This window comes from Mesocricetus auratus, unplaced genomic scaffold (assembly GCF_017639785.1).
Source record: "Mesocricetus auratus isolate SY011 unplaced genomic scaffold, BCM_Maur_2.0 Super-Scaffold_100003, whole genome shotgun sequence".
Lineage (NCBI taxonomy): Eukaryota > Metazoa > Chordata > Mammalia > Rodentia > Cricetidae > Mesocricetus > Mesocricetus auratus.
In genome coordinates this window covers 20,913,013-20,934,123 of record NW_024429188.1, presented here as the reverse complement: position 1 = coordinate 20,934,123, position 21,111 = coordinate 20,913,013, and the positions used below count along the sequence as shown (strand labels likewise).

The window sequence follows — 21,111 nt, the reverse complement described above, 5'->3', positions numbered from 1 at the left end:
TTTTACTCTGTGAATGTATCTCAGGGAGCAGAATTATCCATTTGAGATAAAGTGACCCAGCTGAATTGTAAAGTATTTCCTCAGCATATATGTTTGTCCTTTTATTAGTGATAAACTATTAACAGGTAAATTTTAATATGATAGACTCCTGTGTTAAAACCTCTTACGATTATTTTAAAATAAAATACCTCTGGGTGAGACAATAATATTAATTGTATTTTTCAAGTTCTCATCTTTCAACCATACACCCTGAAATCTTTAGGGAGAAAATAATACAGCATTTAGTATTTGATTACAAGAATATAGAAGGGGAGAATGGCGTGGGTGGCAGTAGAGATAAAAGGATGCTGGTCATGGGCTTATAATTTGTGAGATGAGGATCATTGGCATTTCATTATACTCTGTGTGTGTCCATAATAAAAAAAGGTTTCATGAACCTTATCAGAGGGTCCTCATTGCCTCAAGGTAGAATTCAGTCCCCTTGGAACATCTTTACCACCTGTTACCTAGAAACCCTTCCAGATCCATCTCCAAAGATGTTCTGGTTCCTATATTACCTTTGCATCCTGTCTTGCCTCTGGCCCTTTGTACTTTCTTTTCTCTTAAAAAAATCTTCCCTTCCAGTTTTCATCCTCCACTGACACTCCAGTTCAGTTGCATAAGTCTTACAAATTCCCAGATAGCTATAATATGATGTCCTCAGACTTCTGTTAACTGCACCCTGCCCAAGTATGGTTGAGGACATTACTAAGGGGTACATCTATCACTGGGTTTCTCCCATTTTATTAGCCTTTGGCACAGAAATTCTTCTTTTTGGTCACCTCTCTCTCCCTCCCTCCCTCCCTCCCTCCCTCCCTCCCTCCCTCTCACCGCCCCCGTGTGTGTGTGTGTGTGTGTGTGTGTGTGTGTGTGTGTGTGTGTGTGTGTGTGTGTATTTGTAGGTAGAGGTTCCTGTACATGTGTGTGCAAGTGGAGGACAGAGGTCACCCTTGGGTGTCATTCCTCAGGAATTAGCGACCTTGTTTCTTGAGACAGAGTGATCACTAGGTCCTTGAATCAGGTATCAACTTTACTCCACCTCTCCACCTAGGGATGTATGCACTACCATACCTAATATTTTATATAGCACGAGGAACTGAGCTTGATCTCCAGAACTTTCTGAAACTCAAATTCTTTTCTGAATTTGGTAACAAAGAAAACTATAACTATCTTGTCTTCAACCCTATCAAAGACCTGAGAAGAATATATGACCTGAGTAAACAGGAAATGTAGAGCAAACAACTTCCAAAACTATAGGAACAACAGACATTTGGCTGCCTGGACAGTCATCCAAGGATTATCTGCAATGTTGGGGTAACCACCTTTGACCTACAGGCCTAAAATACCTGACAAACTTTTCTGTGAAGCAGAAATTTGAAGCACTGACCTACCTTGTCTTGGCAAAGTTTGGCAGTCACCTTTTTAGTGTTTTGCTTGTCCAACTGTCAGCAGTTGAGGCAAGGGCAGTTTCTTGCCCAAATAGCTTTGCAACATCTACAGAATATGGCCTTTAAGATGTTTTAATAAAATATGGAGGTTCTAGATGCCAATAATCCTGTTTTGAAGTAAATTGGTGCTGTCAGAAGCAAATGTGTTACATTGTCATGAAAACCCTTATGTTATTAAAACATCTTAAAGGCCGTATTCTGTAGATCTCTGATGTGTTTGAAGATCATCTGCCTAAAATATATCTGTTTGTCCTTGAAAACATACCTAAAATGACTACAAGTTTGATTGTTATAGATGACTACTAACCTCCATATCTTAATTATCTTAAATAGCTTACAATAATAGCCTTTAAGGACTAGAAACTTACGTTGTTAAATGAGCTGCATAGGTACAATACCTTAAAAAAGAATATAGCAAAAATAGTCTTAAATGTGTATCAATATACAAAAATCCATACCAATGTAAAATATTTAAGATTAATAGTTGCTTTTTTTTAGTTTAAAAGTAGATTCAATAATCTACATTTTATCCTTTCATTCCTGTATCCTCCTTTTTCTTTTGGGAGCAAGATCCCTGAATCTAATCTCCTTTGCTTAATTTCCTCCCTGGTTATGACCAATAACAACTTGTAACTAACTCCCTTAAAGGATGACAAACATTTCATTAATCTATTGAACGACACAAAACCAACCATCCAACGTCTTGGGAATGTGGGTATCTTGTTCCTTAGACTGCTTCCTGTTGTCTGGGGAAAACAGCATCTCTATAGGACCCTGAGAAAGTTGGGACACTGGTCAAGTCCTGAGAGAGCTAGCTGTATTATTTTTTGTTTAGTCTCTATGATGGAAAAGTGTAGCGTTTATCTGAAGTCTTGACTGGAGTAGTCTGTGAGGCTGGACCATCTCAGCTAGCATCTTAGAAATTGATCTGGATATGGAATTTTGAGGAAACTGCAACAGAAGCATTCTGAGAGTTTGGATCACCTGAGCTGTTTGTCTTCATTGGTGTCTGGTCCTTTTTTCCCCCTGAAAACACATAAACATATGGAATGTGAAGTGTGCACAAATCAGCTAAAGATGATTTTTTTGTTCTGTGTTTGAGTAGGTATAAAAATTAACCATGCATTGGTGGTGCATGCCTTTAATCTCAGCACTCGGGAGGCAGAAGCAGGCAGATCTCTTTGAGTTCGAGGACAGCCTGGTCTATAGAGCAAGTTATAGGACACCCTCCAAAGTCACAGAGAAACCCTGTCTTGACCCCCCCAAAAACAATACAAAACAAAACTTCATAAGTCTCTTTGGACTATATAACCAAATTTCTATCCATGCCATATAAAAGGATGGCATGTAAATAAATAATGAGGATTCTGTAGTTAAGATTTAGCATGTCTATGTAGTCTCAGAGCTATTCCCATGTGAAGAGATAAGCATATACATCACCTGTCTTGTAGTCTGTCTTTTGTTTCTTTCTTTATTTCTGTAGCCAAGATTTTCAGGAGGTCCCGCAATCAAATCTGGTCTTTTATTAATTTTGAAGAAATCCATAGCTTTTTGTTTCCTGTCAAAACCAAAGCAAATCTATCCCCTAGCACAATATATTGTCTGACTTCCATTCTGAAGTTAAGACATTCTTAAAATATATAGGTTGGGTTAATTTAACAGGATCCAGACTCCTGTTTTATAGTATTTTCCATCATTGTATGGCTTATTTTCTATTAGTTTACTCTCTCTTTAAAGACTTTATTATTTTAAAACTATTTTTATACTCATTTTCTTTAGCATCTAAGCACATTTTTAAGCCATCTGTATCTGTTTAGAGGTTTTCTTGGTCTAGACCTGACTTTTGTGTTTCTGTAGCCTTCTCGGATTGTGTGAGCCAAACCTTAATCTACTAAGCAGTGGCTAGGCCCTCTGCTATATGGCTCCACTTAGCACATGGCCTGGCAGCTGGCTATACCCCCATCAGGTCGGTTAGAGTGGAGCCTCATGCTTGTGGGCCCTACCCTAGCACCAGTCTACCTGCCCCAGCTTTAGGAAGTTTCTGGGTCTATGCTGTTGTAGGAAATCTTCTGCCACCAAGTAGCACGTTGCCTGCTGCTCATACACCCAATTCAAGTATTCTGTAAGCAGGACCTCTCAAAAGAGTCACACTTCTATACACTTTGATCACTAAGTCTATTCAGAACATTTTTTATTTAAAAGTTTTGATTCATTTTACATACCGACCACAGTTCCCCCTCCCTCTCCTCCTCTCACTCCCACACCCCTCCTCCCACTCCACCCCCATCATCCACTCCCCAGAAAGGGTAAGGCCTCCAATAGAGAGTCAACAAAGCATGGCACATCAAGTTGAAGCCGGAATCCCGCCCCCCATCAAGGTTGAGTAAGGCATCCCACTATAGGAAATGGGCTCCAAAAGCCAGCTTATGTATAAGGAATAGATTCTGGTCCCACTGCCAGGGCCCCACAAACAGACCAAGCCCACAGCTGTCACACACATGCATAGGGCCTAGGTCGGTCCCATGCAGGCTCCCCAGCTGGCAGTCCAGAGTCCATGAGGTCCCATGAGCTTGTCTCTGTGGGTTTCCCCATCTTGACATTGACTCCCTTTGCTCATGTAATCCCTCCTCCCTCTCTTTGATTGGACTCCTGAGCTCAGCCCAGTGCTTGGCTGTGAATCTCTGCATCTGATTCCATCAGTTACTTGATCAGCCCAGTGCTTGGCTGTGAATCTCTGCATCTGATTCCATCAGTTACTTGAAGGTTCTATGATGACAGTTGGGGTAGTCATCATTCTGATTAGAGGAAAAGGTATCTGTGATCATCCTTGTGGATTCCTGGGAATCTCCCTGGCACCAGGTTTCTTCCTAACCCCATAATGACTCCCTCTATCAAGAAATCTCTTTCATTGTTCTCCCTCTACATCCCTCCACCAACTCCACCATTCCTTCCATTCCCTCATGTTCTCATCCTCCATGCCCTCCCTTCTAACCCCTGCCCCCAGTTTACCCAGGAGATCTCATCTATTTCCCTTTCCTAGGGGGATCCATGCTTCAGGACTTTTTTTCCAGCTTTTTCAGGCCCTATGTGGATTTATGTGCTGGACATTGGCCACCAATTATAGAAAGTTTTATTGTTGGACTTTCTTGAATCACCAACCTGCAAATAATGACCCACAAAATTATTATTAATTATGAAAGTTTGGCCTTAGCTTAGGATTTTTTTCTAACTAGTTCTTTTAACTTAATTAACCTGTTTCTATTCATCTATATTCTATCATGTGACTCAGTTGCCTCTCCTTAACCTGTTTCTATTCATCTATATTCTATCATGTGACTCAGTTGCCTCTCCTCTGTCCCATATGTCTGACTTGTTCTGCATCCTGTTGGAGTCTCCCACATGCCTATATTCTTTCCTCTGACTTCCTCTGTTTCTGCCAGAGATCCTGCCTATACTCTCCTGCCTACCTATTGGCTGTTCAGCTTTTTATTACACCAATCACAGCAACACGTCTTCGCACAGTATACAAATATTCTGCAATATGTGGTTTTTGTATATCTATTCCAAGAAGAACCACCACTGAAAAAAAATCTGTTAGCAAGTTCTAAGTGAGAATATATTTTCAGCACTTGAAAAAGGAAAAAAAGACAGGTATAGTGTCACATGCCTAACATGCCTTCAGTCACAGCACTTGAGAGGCAGAGGCAAGGTCATCTCTTTGAGTTCCAGGCCATCCATCCAGGGCTACATAGTGAGACTCTCTGTCTCAAAAGTGAGTGAGTGTGTGTGTGTGTGTGTGTGTATGTGTGTGTGTGTGTGTGAGAGAGAGAGAGAGAGAGAGAGAGAGAGAGACTCTGTCTCAAAAGAGTGTGTGTGTATGTGAAAGAGAGACTGTCTTAAAAGAGGGTGTGTGTATGTGAGAGAAAGAGAGAGAGACTCTGTCTCAAAAGAGTGTGTATGTATGTATGTATATGTGTATGTGAGAGAGAGAAACACTGTTTCAAAAGAGTGTGAATATGTGTATGACAGAGAGACTCTGCTTCAAAAGAGTGTGTGTGTAATATGTGTACATATGTAAGTACATATATACACATATACTCATGTATACATATATTAGTCTCCAGTGTTTCTTTAAAATTCTTAGTTTTTCTTTTACAGTTCATGGGAAGTAATCCTAATTATATCATTCCCCACTTCTTTTTTGCCATTTTTGGGGTTTTGAGAGAGTTTCTTTGTGTAGTCTTGGCTGTCTTAGAACTTGCTCTGTAGACTAGGCTGACCTCGAACTGCCTCTACCTCCCAAGTGCTGGAATTAAAGGTGTGCTCCACCATCACCTGACTCATTCCCCACTTCTACTATAAATAAAAAGCTGATGGTAGAAATATAAATTGCTGTAGTGCTCATTGATAATCAGCAGCAAGTAGAATTAAATACACAGATCACCTCAGCCCCTTCCCAACTCTTGTCTCCTTGTTCATCCCAGATGTTGCCATCGTGGACATGAGTGATATCTCCAGACAGCCTTCCCTTTTCTACCATCTTGGAGTCCGAGAGAGTTTTGACATGGCTAATAACGTAATTCTTTACTATGATACTGATGCCGACACTGCTCTGTCATTGAAGGTAAGGAGTATTGTTTACCTTCTTTGGATATTTAATTTATGTCAAGTTGAAATAAAACTTCTAGCACTGGAGGTTATAAAATGTACTAAATAATCACTTGTAGAGTTTTATTCCTTCCTACCACACATGCTAGCTTCTACAGAAGATTCTTTGCCTACTGTGTGAGCATCCTTGCTATATTGAACTTTTGCAGGAACTCAGTACTTCAGGCTTAAGGAAGCAGAAGCAAAATCTGTTAGTTTCCATTGATGTTAGTTTGCATTGATGCAAAAAGACTCTAAATCCCCTCATGGCCTTTTAAAACCAAATTTGCATGTTATAAAAATTAGTTTTCAACTTGCATAAGCAATCATAGAAGACACATAATGGTTACCAAAATGAGCCAAAAAATTAGCATAGACATAGTCGGTATTTGATTTATTTTCCTCTAATCTGAAAGCAAAGCTAAACTGTGGAAACCTGTAGGCACAGTAATTATTGAGAATTTCAAAAATGTGGTTTTTGAGAGCTTCATGCACACTTTCTTGGATAGCATAGCACTTTTAAAATGTTTATATTAATAAAATGTAAATTTCTAATTGGAATTATTCAAAACTTCATCTTTTATTAATAGTGTTGACTATCTTAGCAGTAGCTGGGAAATCTTAGTCTGTGTGAAATAATTTTTTAAAAGATTTATTTATTTATTACATATACAGTGTTCTGCCTACATGCCAGAAGAGGACACCAGATTGATTGTAGATGGTTGTGAGCCACCATGTGGTTGCTGGGAATTGAACTCAGGACCCCTGGAAGAGCAGTAAGTGCTCTTAAACTCTGAGCCATCTCCCATCTCTCCAGCCCCTTAGTTTGTTTACAGCAGCACCTCTCAACCTTGACTGGACTTTAAAATTTACCCAAAGAGCTGATAAATGCCCCAAGGCCCAGGTCAAACCCGGATCAATTATATTATAGTCTCTGAAGGTGGAGATCAGACAGTTTTTTTTCTTCTAAACCTCTCACATATACAACCAGGGATGAGAATCAGAGGTTTAGAGAGTTGGATTTCATAGACATTATTCCTAATTGTTCAACTCTCTCAGTACTAAAAATTATGAGTATATAGTAATATTATTTGATACCAAAGTTGGATGCTTGTGCTTATTAAACCAGATTTTTCTGGTTTCTATAATGATTAGAGATGATTTCCTGCAAGAAATGCTACCTGTTTCAGATGTATAACCTGTATGTAGTAAATTGTACAGATGCTTTACTATGTCGTTAGACCTCAGGACTGTTGTGTGTATAAATCATTTGTATAACTAAGAAAAGAAACTTTTGTCAGCATAAGTTACATTGTTGTTTCCAAAGACTTTTAAACCAATCCAAATTATTATAGATCTGCATATACATGGACTTTTATTCACTAAATAAGTTGTGTTTAGAAATTATAAATATAAAAATTTAGATTATTTGTGTCATAGGAAGTTACAATATATTTTGTTTTCTTTTTCCAAGACAGGGTTTCTCTGTATTGTTTTGGAGGCTGTCCTGGAACTCACTCTGTAGACCAGGCTGGCCTCGAAGTCACAGAGATCTGCTTGCCTCTGCCTCCCAAGTGCTGGGATTAAAGGTGTGCACCACCAACGCCCGGATAATGTATTTTCTTAATTGTATATATTTTCCTTGATTGTGTCTTAGGAAAGCCTTCAATAATCCTATGACCTAGATAAGTTTTGTTTTATCTATCTGTCTGTCTGTCTGTCTGTCTGTCTGTCTGTCTATCTATCTAATTTTTCAAGACAGGGTTCCTCTGTAAAACAGCCCTGACTATTCTGGAATTTGCTCTGTAGACCAGCCTGGTCTAGAACTCATAGATACCTGCCTGCCTCTGCCTCCTGAGTGCTGGGACTAAAGACGTGTGCCACCACTACCACCACCCAGCAAGTTTATTTTTTTATAGTTGTGAAGGTTGCAAATTCCTTAAAAGTACAACTGTTTCCTAAAATATAAATTATTAATCATTTTTACACCAAGAATAAGAGATTGCACTTGTTACCTGAAAACAGAAATGTCACAATTATATAATAAATATTTTATAGGGAAGTCATTTAATTATGTATTCTTTTAAATAAATGTCAAGTTTCAGTATAAAAATGTTATAATCAAGTGCTGCATAGCCATCATGCTAAATTAACAAATACGGTTGTAATTATTCTTTGAACATGCCCAGACAGTTCTAGTAGGGAGTCAGAACTACTTTGAGCAATACTCTTCTGTGAGAAGGCTGACTATGGCATAGCCTAAAGCCTTCATATTAGTTCATTCAAGAAACAGTTCAAACTGAAGCATAGCCCAATGTTTTACTTACTGTCTTCACTGACAAGGCAAGAACCAGGCACCAAGCTCCCCAACGTAGATCTTAAACTATATATGAGTAAATATGTCTCTAATACATATGAGAACATTTTATAAGTATACTCCCCCAGTAGTTGCAAACTAACCAATTATGATCAGTTTTCCTTGGTGTCTGAATTTTGCAAGTTGAGTTTCATTCTATTTGAAGCTGTCAGAGGGTAAACCAAATGATTAACCCATTATTACAGGGAGACTACTGGCTTATGAGAATTGACTTTAAAATTTATGTTCATATTTTCTTTTTCTTTTCAGGATATGGTTACTCAGAAAAACATAGTAAGTATCATGCTCTAAGATTTTTTAGCCATATTTATGTAAATTAGTAAAATGTTTGATGTTCTTTCAGGTAGCAAAGAGATTTTTTTTTCTTTTTTTTCTTTTTTATCATTTTTTATTTTAATTTTAAATAGCTTGTTTTACATGTCAATCCCAGTTCCCTCTCCCTCCCATCCTCCCGCACTCCCCTTCCCCCCCCTCCCACCCTATTGCCAAATCCTTCCACATAGGGGATATCTAGAGTCTGTCATTTTACTCTTGGTAGGGTCCAGGCACTCCCCTAAGAGTCCAGGCTGAGAGAGCATCTCTCTTTGTGCTATAGGCACATGAAGACAGTTTGTATACCAGTGATAGACACTGATCCACAGCTCAGGGCCCCATAGGTTGCCCAGGCCTTCTCACTGACACTCACATTTGGGGGGTCCAGATCAGTCCCATGCTGGCCTCCCCACTGTCGGTCTGGGGTCCAAGAGCACTCCCCTGTTCAGATCAGCTGTCTCTGCTGGTTTTGCCAGCCCATTCTTTGCCAATTTGCTCATCACTCCTCTCTCTCTGTCACTGGGTTCCTTGGGTTCAGTTCAGTGATTGGATTGATGGAAGCAGAGGCAAAGAGATTTTTAAAAATATTTTTATGTATTTTGCATATATATGACAGGGTGGTAGGGGCATGTACCATGGCATATATGTTGGAGTCAGTGCTCTCTTTCTACTATGTGAGTACCAGGGATTGAATTAAGATCAACCTTTGTGGCAAGTACATTTACTGATTGGACTGTCTTACCAGCCCACACAGGTGATTTGTTTTTAAATCAATGCCCATTGATTTTGATTGTAACAAAGCAACTAGAAATCACTTGTCCTACAACTCAATTTGTAGTTCAGGATCCACTCAGCAATTCAGAGAGTGGGGCAAAAGGTCAGGTCAGGCAAGTATGTATTAATTAGTCACTAGGGCTTTGAACTTGGTGCACTCTGGGTGTTTCTGAGTTGGGTCATTTCTTCCTGCAGTCCACTTGCGGACAATCCCTTTTCTCACCCTCAGCCTTAAGAAACTGCTAATCTGCATATTTTATAGATTTGTATTTTTCATATAAATGGACCATGCATTTATGTGTTCTTTTGTACCTTTCACTTAGCATGATAATTTAAAATTTCATCTATGATGTAGCATACACTCATAGTTTTATCTTTTTTGTTGATGAATGGCATTCCACTATGTTGATTTTCCACATTTATTCTCTGTATTCCTCAATAATAGACTTAGGTTGTTCCCACTTTTTGGCTTTGCACAATGCCACTATGAACATTAAAGTACAGGTTTTTATGTAGACATGTGCTCATCCTCTGGGATACATACCAGGAGTGAAATTTCTGAGTTGTGGTATGTGATTGATATATATATCCTAAATGTCATGGTGATTCCAAACTGGCTGTACTGTTTTACATTTCTACACGAACTGAAAAGTCCAGTTTCCTTATAGCGTCACCAATTCCTGGTGTCTGCCTTGTGTGTATGTCTTTTTGTTAAAGCTATTCTAGTGAATATGAAGTTATAGTTCTGTGATCTTAATTTGCATTTCTACACTGACTAGTGACATTGACCATCTTTGTTTTCTTACTAGTATTAGCTCTTTACAGTTTTTAGAAGTAAAATTTCTAGTCATGTCCTCCTTTTTAATTGGGTTGTATATTTACTATGAACTATGAATTGTTAAAGATCATCAGAGGCTTTATAGGTTATTTTGTTGTTGTTGATTTGATGCAGGGTCTCATGTAGCCAGGGCTGACCTTGAACTTGCTATGTAGCAGGGAATGACCTTGAACTCTTGATCCTTCTGCTTCTTCCTTTCCGGTGCTGGAAAATGTCATAGCTGGAGCTTTTCACAACATTCATACGTTCTCCACCATGACAGAGCATATCCTCAAACCATTAGCCAAAAATAAAACCTTCATTAAGTTGCTTTTGGGAGGTGTTTTACAACTGCAATATGAAAAGTAACAAACGTAGCCTCTAAGTTTTCTAATTTATGAATATGGGCTGTCTTTCTATTTATTTTGGTTGTCTTTCATTTTCTGACAGCAGTGTTTCATAGTTTTCAGAATACACATTTTTCACTTCCTTGATTTAAATTCCATTATACCTTATTCTTTTGGTTGTTCTTATAAATGGAACTGTTAGTTTATTTTTCTGAATTGATTATAAAAGCAATTTTCACAAAAATCTTTTAATACCACATTTAGCTCATAATCCATGTATTTGAAAGCTACAAGGATTTTTTTGTCCTGAGAAAATGACTTCTCACTTTGCTATATTGTCTATAGCATATTTATATTATAGCACATCAAGATTGCATTGTTATGGAAGAAAAATATTTAAAATATAGCCAGTCCTGGGGCTGTTCAGCCTATTAAACCTTGGAATTGCCTGGTACTTTGTCAGTAATGTGCATAATCTAAAGGTATTCTTCAACTTCTCTTGTTCTAATATTCCTTCTCATGAGTTGATTTATGTGAATTACTGGAATCACAGTCTGAACTTGGTTTAGGGTCCAAGGACTAATTAAGAAATGCTCTTGGAGTCCCCACTGGGCAGGGGGAAGGAAATGAGGTCAGATTGAGGGGAGAGATGGTTGGAACTATGATGCTGGCCCATTGATAGTGATTGCTGTGGCCACATTCTCTGGGAGGTCTGAGTTTGGCAGGACTTTTCTGTGTTGTCCCGAGTTGTCACAAGATGCCCAGGTTTTCACTCTCTTGTATTCATATATCCCTGGAAGGTAGTGAGGTACATTTTGACACTGACAGAGTTCCAGAAAGGTCTGACAACAGAGCTGGTCTGCTTAAGAGCAACCATCTGATGGGGATCTGAATAATGCACCTGTGTATGTGCTGGATTATAAGAATTTTATTGGCCAAACAATAAAAGTACTAAAGTCTCATGTACCTCAAGAGTAAGGAAAATATTCCTCAGACTGATAAGCATAGAAATCACTTTTTTCAATTGATTTGAGGGTTTATTACCTGAAAGCTACGTAACTGTCTAACACAAAGGAGAGATGGAGACCTACATTGTCTGTGTCTCAGGAGAATTATTGGGTGGTATTTCCATTGTATGTTTATAGAAGAAATCATTGAAAGAATTCTAGGCCTCATTTCCACTTGTCCTGTCCTAATGCCAGAGTTCAGTTGTTTTGTAAAAGAGAGTTAAATTTCCATGCTAGAATCACATTATTAAAAAGTACCATTTTATTAAAAAATAATCGGGTTCTTGACCTTTGGACTAGGTGATTATTTTTTTCTGGAAAGTAATAATTTAGAGAAACTCATTGTTCCTGTTTAAGTGGTTGTCTTTATAATCCAAGTGAATTGAAAATTCTTTGAGAAATAGATGCTGGCAATATTGGGAGCATTGTTTTAAATTCTGGACATCTTCAACATAGGGGTATAGTTAAACCTAAGTTCAAGGATAAAGGAATTTTTCCTAGTACTTTCCTCTTCCTCATTTTTAAAGTTTGCCATGGCTTCAGAGCCCAAATTACCAAGTGTGATATCTTAGTTTCTTTTCCTGTTGCTGTAGTGAAATACTCTAACAGAAACTTCATGGAGAAAGGGTCGATTTTGGCTCACAGTAGTTTGAGGATAGTTTTGTGTTATTGTAGGAAGGCAGCTGGTCATGTCACATCCACAGGAAGGGGGAGACGGGAAGAGGGAGAGAAAGAGAGGGAGAGGAAGGAGAGAGAGAAATTGCTACCATTCAGCTCCCTTTCCCCATTTATGTAGTCCCATCAAAAAATGTTGTTACCCACACAGGGCAGGTCTTCTCACTTCAGTGTAATCAAGATAATCCCCCAGAGGCCCATCTTCAGACCTAGAGATTCTAGGTTCTACAAAATCACAGCACTAGCATGCTTACTATAAGGGGTTTGATGCACTATTTGGTAAAAGAAGAGTTAAATTGCTCTTTCCCATGTCCTTTGGGTTATTTGAGTTCAAATAAAGATTTCTACCAGTTTTAGCAAAGACTCCATTTCAAGCAAGGCTACAACCCATAGTAGATGGAGAATGAATAATTTACTTTCTATATAGTAATGGTCAGTTTTAATTGTTAACATGACATAATCTAGAATCACTTGGGAAGAGTGATTTTAATATCAGGGTTTGCATTGAGCAAGTTGGCCTGGGGGAGGGGGTGGTTGTCACAATTGTGTTGATTAGTATAGGACAACTCAGCCTGGATTTGGATGCTGAATTCTGTAAGAAGAGAAACAGCTGAGTAGTAGGCTTGCTAGGACATGCATAGACTATCAGTCACATACAAACTCTTCCTTCTGTGCTTTTGATTTCTATGTCTTCTTCATTTCTACCTTGCATCAAAACTCTGTTAGGGTATTTTTGTCTTCTATTCTCATTCTTGTGATCTTGTTTTTTCTTCCAGGTACTTTGGAAGTTACAAACCATAAAACTTGTCTCTTTACCCCTTAAAAATCACAAGACCAATGTCAGAATCACATGATTGGCATTAAATTGTGCCTACTAACTGAATAAGTATTTGTAATCCAAGACAGCAATATAATTTCTTTAAGGCATAATTCACAGAGCATAAAATTTAACAGTACCCACATATTTAACACATCTTATTTAGATTTATTTAAGGGTTTTTCAGAATTATGATGAAGTGGCAGTTTCCAGAATCCTTATACAGGAGAGAAAAGGCCTGACATTTGTTTGCCTCTGTAGTCATCTGGGAGTCAGTTGCTTGGTTAACTTTGCTGGGTTTAGGTTTCCTCATGTATAAAAAACAATTAATTGGGCAATCTCTGAGCTTTGTGCTAGCTCAGAAATACAAGATATTTTCATTTACCTTGAAGTGGCACAATAGCACAATCATCCTATTGAAATTTTTTATCTTATGTCATTTGTTTCTCTTTTGATCATATACATACAAGAAGAGTAACATTATAGAATGCTCCTTGCATTGATCTTGAAAAAAACCAACAAAAAAGACTGTATTTTCCTAGCTAAACATTTGTGTTTATTTCAAATTTTTCTAATTGGCTAGACAAAAATATTTACTAAGCTTAAATAAATATTGTAATTACTATTTTTAGATTGCTATCAACTTGGTCTTCCTCAATAGATTGACCTTGTCATATACGGTAAAAATTAAATGATTTTTAAAAGTATTCTGATGTGTTCATTAGTTTGCTAACTTTTCTCAGTCTTCTGGATTATTTTTCATTTTAATTTTCACTAAGGACTTGTGATCAACTTGAATTATAAGATGTGAGACTCTGGAGCCTCACATTTGCTTGCATTCATCTGCAGGTACTCAGAACTCAGTTTATTTTGGATTTACTATCACTGTCTGCCCTTAATGAGTTTTTTTCCCTCTTCTGGCTTGAATTAATATTTGTGTCAGTATAAATTTTTTTCTGGAAGGTCAAGTGTAAAAAGTCATTCATTTTAAAGTTAGCTTGTACATACTGTGTTTGCTCCAAAGAATTCCTTCATAAACCCTGTGTTAGCTTTGTTGCCTGCTTCTAGCCATAAATAAAAGTAGGGGGCCCTTGGTTTGTGTTTTTATCCTCGTTTTGGACTATCAGCACCTTGCCTGAAGCATTTGCAGCAGAAACAACTGAGGAGCAATCCTAGCTGTTCTTAGTTACTAGTTGTGATTGAATGCAGTGGATGCGATGGCTAACTCTAATAACTCTAATTGTGAACCTGGGCCAGCAAGATGTCTTAGCAGGTAAAAGCACTTGCTGCTGAGCTTGAATGACATAAACCCGCATGGTAGAAGGAGAAAATTAACTCTAGCATGTTGTCTCCTGATTGCCACATATGCTATGGCACAAGGAAGTCCCTTTCCCTTCTCTCTCTCTCTCTCTCTCTCTCTCTCTCTCTCTCTCTCTCTCTCTCTCTCTCTCTCTCTCTCTCTCTCTCCCTCTCCCTCTCCCTCTCTCTCTCCCTCTCCCTCTCCCCCTCTCCCTCTCCCTCTCCCTCTCTTTCTCCCCCCTTAAAAGCCAGGACCCCTATTTCATAGTCAGGGTCCTGGCTTTTAAGGGAGCTAAGCACTAAGCATGTACACATATATTCCTCTTTGCACTTTACTGTGGGTGTGACTAGCTGCTTCATGTTACTGCCTTGACTTCCCTGCAATGGTGGACTGTAACCTGGAATTGTAAGCTGAAAAACAACCCTTCTCCCTTAAATTGCTTTTGTCTCAGGGTATTTTATCATAGCAAGAGAAATGGAACTTAAAAAAAAGGATAACTGAGTGGAAGCTCCAAAATGCTCTGCTTTCTGAGGCTGTCCTGAGGAATCCAGGCAACTTCTTCAGAATGAGCTGTACCCCACAATTATAGAAAGCCTTATCTGTGAATCCCAGGGTCACAGCTAAGACATCCTGTGTGATGCATTTGCAGATAGTCATGAGTAGCAGCTCTTAGCCTACAGAGAATAATATATCCTGTTTTAGGCTGCAAGAATCTGTGGCCTTTGGATTTTGGGGAAACATTTTAATATGGTTAAACACAAAGGTTTATAAAGAAAATTAATTATATTGAATTACAGTTGAGATAATTTAAAAAGCATAGTAACCTCCATGCTATTTTGTAGTAATGATGAGTATTAAAAGTTGAGGTCTCTATAGGCACCAATAGGGAAAAGGCCATTATATCTATTTTGGTAGTAGTACTAGAGCAATTTTACCTACACTCCTAATGATGTATTATATTTCAGTTGAAGGCACATGATGACAAATATTAAATTTGTCTCATTTGTGTTTGAAAAACATCAAGAATAAATGGATCCCTTGGTACAAAACTCGTAGTCTGGTTTAGAGCTATTATGCTTGTTGGATGCCCACTGTGTGCAAAGCATGTCACAAAATGCCCATATATAAGCAACTACCTGTTGAAGTTGACACTATTATTGTCCCCATTAAAAAAAACAAACTAAATTTCAAATATGCAAGTACATTTTCCAGGGTCATCCATCTAGATTGGGGCAGAGCTGGTACTTAATCCTTGCCCCTTTGAATTTTTCAAATTGCTATGAAATGAGAATGCTATGAAAGTTGAAATGAGACTGCTTTTTTCAATGTTAATGTGTTTCTTGTTCACCTAACTATACAAAAATTAAAAACAAAGCATGGCCTGCTTCAGCTGAGAGGGTGATGAAATTGGCACATCTTTCTCCCCTGCTGATACAGAAATACATTTTTATTGGCACCTTGGCTATATACACAACACAAACAACCAAATAAAAACCTTAAATTTCTTCTATTAATTTTGTCCCTCAGAAGCTATCTTTAGGATAAGACCACACTTCAAAGATGCTGTTCATCTTGAAATGATTCTTAAATTTGTTCAAATCAAACTAAAAGTAACACAATAAGATTATGGTGTATTAGGTGGGCTTTAAAAGTTATGGCATTTAAGACTATGTAAACTTTTGTAATGAGTGCATCTGAAAACCTGTTATTTAACCTAGTGATAATATAAGACACTGTTCACAGGTTGATATTTAATTTCTAAAATCTTGAGAGGACAGATTCCTCTACATAACCCCTCAATGTCAAAGACCAGTGGTTGTTCTCGGCCTCCTGATCACTCACTCTACCATAATCATCCTTTTAGAAATATTTAGAGTATCTAGAATAAAATTGATATCTCAGTGTGTCCAGAATACTAATTGTAATACCTCTTCATGGAGTAAACTAAGCTTCCTTTATTAAATTAATTTTAATGAGCTGGGTTCTTGAGATTATTTCATTTATAAGTATAAGAGTTTGAAATAACTGATCCTAGTTCACTTCTGAACATATGTTATGCTAATCATTGTTTTTCTTTTTAATTTCTTTGCTGTCTACCCATAAAGTCTGAATGTGTACCATCCTTTGAAGATGCATGGGGCCCACTCTTCCTCTTTGTAAGAAGAAAAGCAGCACACTCAAAAGGCTACTTTCATTTGGAGTTCATGAATTACATTTTAAAATGTAGTCATTAGTCCCAATTTCTTTCTGACAAATTTCTTAAACTTTGAGATGGTTTCTGAAAGATTTTCTCAAAGGAAGTATTTTTGCCTTCCCAAGTGTTAAGATTCCTGCTGTCTCTTCAGTCCTGTTTATTAAACTCACTGAGCTGATTTCAGAGTTCATGCATTTCCTCTCTTTCTCCTTATTTTTCTCTAACGGTAGCTAAACATTTGTTCTCAACTCAGCTCCTCTCCTAGCTGCAGGGAAGCCGGGAAGCCTTCATCAGTTCCTGTTGCTACTAACTCTACCTTCTCAAGCAAGAACCTGTCATAGCACACACCTTACTTGTCAAAATGCTGTTTTCACACCTTATTAGGATTTCAACAAGACAAGAGCAAAGTTTACTCCTATGCTATTTGGGAAGATAGGTTTGCTAAAGGAATAAGGCAAGAAAGATTTCAGCAGAAATGTTTGCTTTAGAAGTCTTTATGAATAGATTCTGTTCTTGTGCCTTTAATCTGCCTGCCTACTTGTTAGAGAGTTCTGGGATTTCAATTGTGATATTTATAAATGTCGTTGATGTCTTTTGTTTTGCCATCGTGTCTCACACCATTTCTTAGACTAACCTGAAATTTACTGTGTGGCCCAACTTCACAGTAATCTTCCTGCTTCAGCCTCCTGAATGCTGGGATTATGGAAGTGAACCACCGTATCTGGCTTAATTATGTCTTTTAAATGAAACTGATAAGAAAACATACATATGCATGTGTGTGTGGTAGGGAGGAATTGTAATCATTTTTCTGTTTGACATTTGTGCTTCTTTTATGTGTGAATTCAGATTACCATTTGGTGTCTTTTCTTTATTATCTTATTGGAATTCCTTTATCAGTACCTTTTTGTTGCTTTAAGATTTTATGTCTTGTTCTTATAAGGATTTGTATGTATACATGCAAATATGTGTACAGGTGTAAAATGCATATGGAGGCTAGCAGAAGGATACAAGGTATTCTGTCTTATCATTCCCTGCCTCATTTCTTAGAAACTGGGTCTATGACTAATCCTGGAGCTGGGCTAGCAGCCAGCGATCTTCCTGTCTCTGCCCCTAACAGCACTGAGTTTACAGGTGTGCAACCGTGCCTGACATTTTATGTAAGTGCTGGGATCTGAACGCAGCTCCTCATGTTTGAATATCAAGGACTCTTATCCACTGAGCCATCTCTCCAACCTGATCTTTCAAGATTCAGGGTATAATGTGTCTGAGTTTGAAACTATCTTCAGCCTGCTTGAAATTGAGTTTCTTCGTTATGTAGAGTTAATGTTACTAATCAAATTTAGGAAATTTTCAACAATTATGTCTTTAAACTCTTTTCTGTTTCTTTATCCTTTGGAAACTCTTATTATATGTTGTATATGCTGGTGCATTTAATGTTGTCTCACATTTAGTTAGCTCTCTGTACATAGTTCTTCGTCCCCTTTTCTCTGTTCTTCAGGTTGCATTAATGGAGGTATCACTCTATCTTGAGGTCTGCTTACCTTGACCAACTCCAGTGAAGTTTTCATTGTGGTGATTGAATTTTCTCTCTTCAGAATTCTCTTTTTACTGTTTTACAATAACTTCTGTTTATAGATATGTTTTATTCGAGACACTATTATTATGCCTTCCCTTTTGGCTCTGCTTAATTCTGATTTATACTTTTTAACATTTATTTGTTTGTCTGTATGGATATGCATGTTGTAGCACCTTTGTGGATGTCAGAGGGCAACTTGTAAGAGTTGGTTCTCTCTTTTCACCCTGAGGGTCCCAGGATTGAACTCAGATTGTCAGTGCTTTGAGGAAGCAGCTTTACCCACTGCACCATCTGACTGGCCCTGGTTGAGTATTTTTAATTAGCATACAAAATAAGTTTCATTATAGTAGCTATATAGGTATGATTTGTCTTTGCTAATCCTCTTGCTCTCATTTTCTCCTCTCTCTGCTTCCTGCTTTCTACCCCTTCGTGGTGTCCCTTAGTTCTTTCAGCATATTTATAATAGCTGTTTAACAGTTATTGTCTCCTAAGTTCAGCATTTAGGTCCTTTCAAAGGTAGATAATGCTGCCTGTCCTTTTCCCTGTATTTTGGTTTTCCCCGTCCGATTTCTTTGCATATTTTCTGTGTTTTGCTTAAAATGAACATTTTAAGATAGTTTATTGTTCTAGCAGTGTCTGTTGATTTCCCTCCCATCTTTGGGTCTACTAGTTTTGTAACTTGCATTATTAGTTTTGTGACTTGGCTGGACTACAGTGAAGTCTATGTCTCTAACTTGTGCCCCTCCTAATGTGGCTCCTTCTAGGGTAGAGCTTTAGGTAGAGACAGACACTTACTTTAATCTCTCCATGAATGACTGTTGTAGCTGAGCTCTCGAACTATCTTGTCCTTTGCTGTCCCTGTCATGTTTTTGATGAATCTTGTTGGGTGGGTGTTACATCCAGTTGTTAGTCTCCCTTTTTAGCTGTTAAATTTAGAATTTTTTTATGTTTTTAGTTGAAATAGAATTCCTTCCCTCCTCCCAGCAAACCATCTCTCAAACCCCTCCAATGTCTGCCCCCCCACTATCAAGTTGATAGCTTCTTTTACTTTGATTGTGTTTGTTACATATATATGTATGTGGACAAATATATATGAATACAACCTGCTGAGTCTGTTTTTGTTTGTGTATATATCATTTCAAGGCTGAGTACTTTACATTAGACTACCAATAAGGGAGCTGATCTTGGGAGAAGCTAATTCTTCTTCCATTAGTTGATAGTTGCCTGTAGTTCTTTATCTAATGGCGAGACCCCAGGAAAGTTTCTCCCTTCCACATTAACATGTCTATTGATATTGCTATTGTCCCTGGCTTTTTATGCATCCATTTCCTAGGAGAAACTGTTTCACATCAGATGTCCTGATATTCTGGCTCTTACAATCTTTTACTCCCCCTTCCTTGGTGTTCCCTAAGCCTTAAAAGTAGGAACTGTTGTTTTTTTTTATTTTCTTGCTCTTTTAAAAAGTGCAAGTGTGTGTGTGCCTGTGTATGTGTGTGTGAGAAAGAGAGACACAGAGAGAGAGAGGGGGAGAGAGAGGGAGAGAGAGAGAGAGAGAGAGAGAGAGAGAGAGAGAGAGAGAGAGAGAGAGAGAGAGAGAGAGAGAGAGAGAGAGAGAGAATTATATGTGTGGGGTAACTGTGTCATGGTTCTTTGTGGAAATATGAGGACAACTTTGTGGAAGTCATGTCACTGGACTTTGTTTGACTTTTCATGATTCCTTGAGGCATCTTAAAATCCAGTTCTTTTTAATAATTTGTTTCAAGTACATTTTAAAAATCATAAATGGGGTTTGTAATCCAAAGCTGAAATACATATTCTTCAGAGTTTGACAAACAATTCAGACTATACTTTCCAAATCCATTTTCTTTGCTATTTTTCAGATTTCTGAGGCCTAGCATTTAAACTGCTCTATTCTAAATGTACGTGACTCTTTGCACATGTGTTGATAAAAGTTTGCTGAAAATTGTCCATCAAATAAAAAGAATGGTTTCCACCCAAAGATTAGCAGTATGGGAAAAATGTCTATCAAGAATTCAGTTCTGTCAGAACCAGTACTGTTTTCTAGAATACAAGAGAACATAGATTATCAAGTTAAATTATGCTCACAGACTTTGGCCTCCATCCTACTTAATCATTATGCAAGGTTGTTTTTGAGATTTACTGGCAAAGAAAACCCCAGGTACACTTGAGAGAGGATCCGATTACTTTTGAGGGAAAGGGGTACCTTGGTAACCTCTCTCAAATGTTTATTTTAAATAAAAAGCTAAAAGAAACATTTTTAAATTCTTTGGGTACTATACAGCTTAGTAATCACACAAATAAGGAAATAAACACTGTCTTTTAAGGACATTTTTCCATCTTTAAGATGACCATTTATTTATATACTTTTTTTTGGTTTTTTTGACTGCTTAATTTCAATATTTAAATTTTTGTATTCTGTACTTCAATATTGTAAGTTTTTTTCAAGTGACCTTTATAACCCAGAACAGACACCAGACCAGTACTCTCAAGTCATAATGTTTACTATAATGAAGAAATGAAATGGACATAAATCCAAGGAGGTTCACTTTGCTTTGAAGGTGAGCAGACTTTCAACAATGGACCAATTTAGAGTCTCTGACTCGCTCAAAATGAAAACACTTGCACTCAATAAGTCAATATATTATTCTTGAAAATTGAAGTTTGGTCACTAAGAAAGACTGAACAAAAACTCTCCACCTACCACAAAGAACTAAAACAGCTCTACTCACTCCCTCTACTCCCCACAAAAAGAGAAGTAGC

The 21,111-nt window shown here is 37.8% G+C and overlaps 1 protein-coding gene across 1 annotated transcript in view; it reads left to right on the top strand.

The window, feature by feature from the left end:
• Map3k15 (mitogen-activated protein kinase kinase kinase 15) overlaps positions 1-21,111 on the top strand; it is a 128,805-nt gene that overhangs the window by 10,723 nt on the left and 96,971 nt on the right. The window contains exons 2-3 of the mRNA XM_040744122.1: positions 5,972-6,111; positions 8,761-8,784. Coding sequence (XP_040600056.1) covers positions 5,972-6,111; positions 8,761-8,784 — 164 coding nt within the window. The remainder of the gene's footprint in view (positions 1-5,971; positions 6,112-8,760; positions 8,785-21,111) is intronic.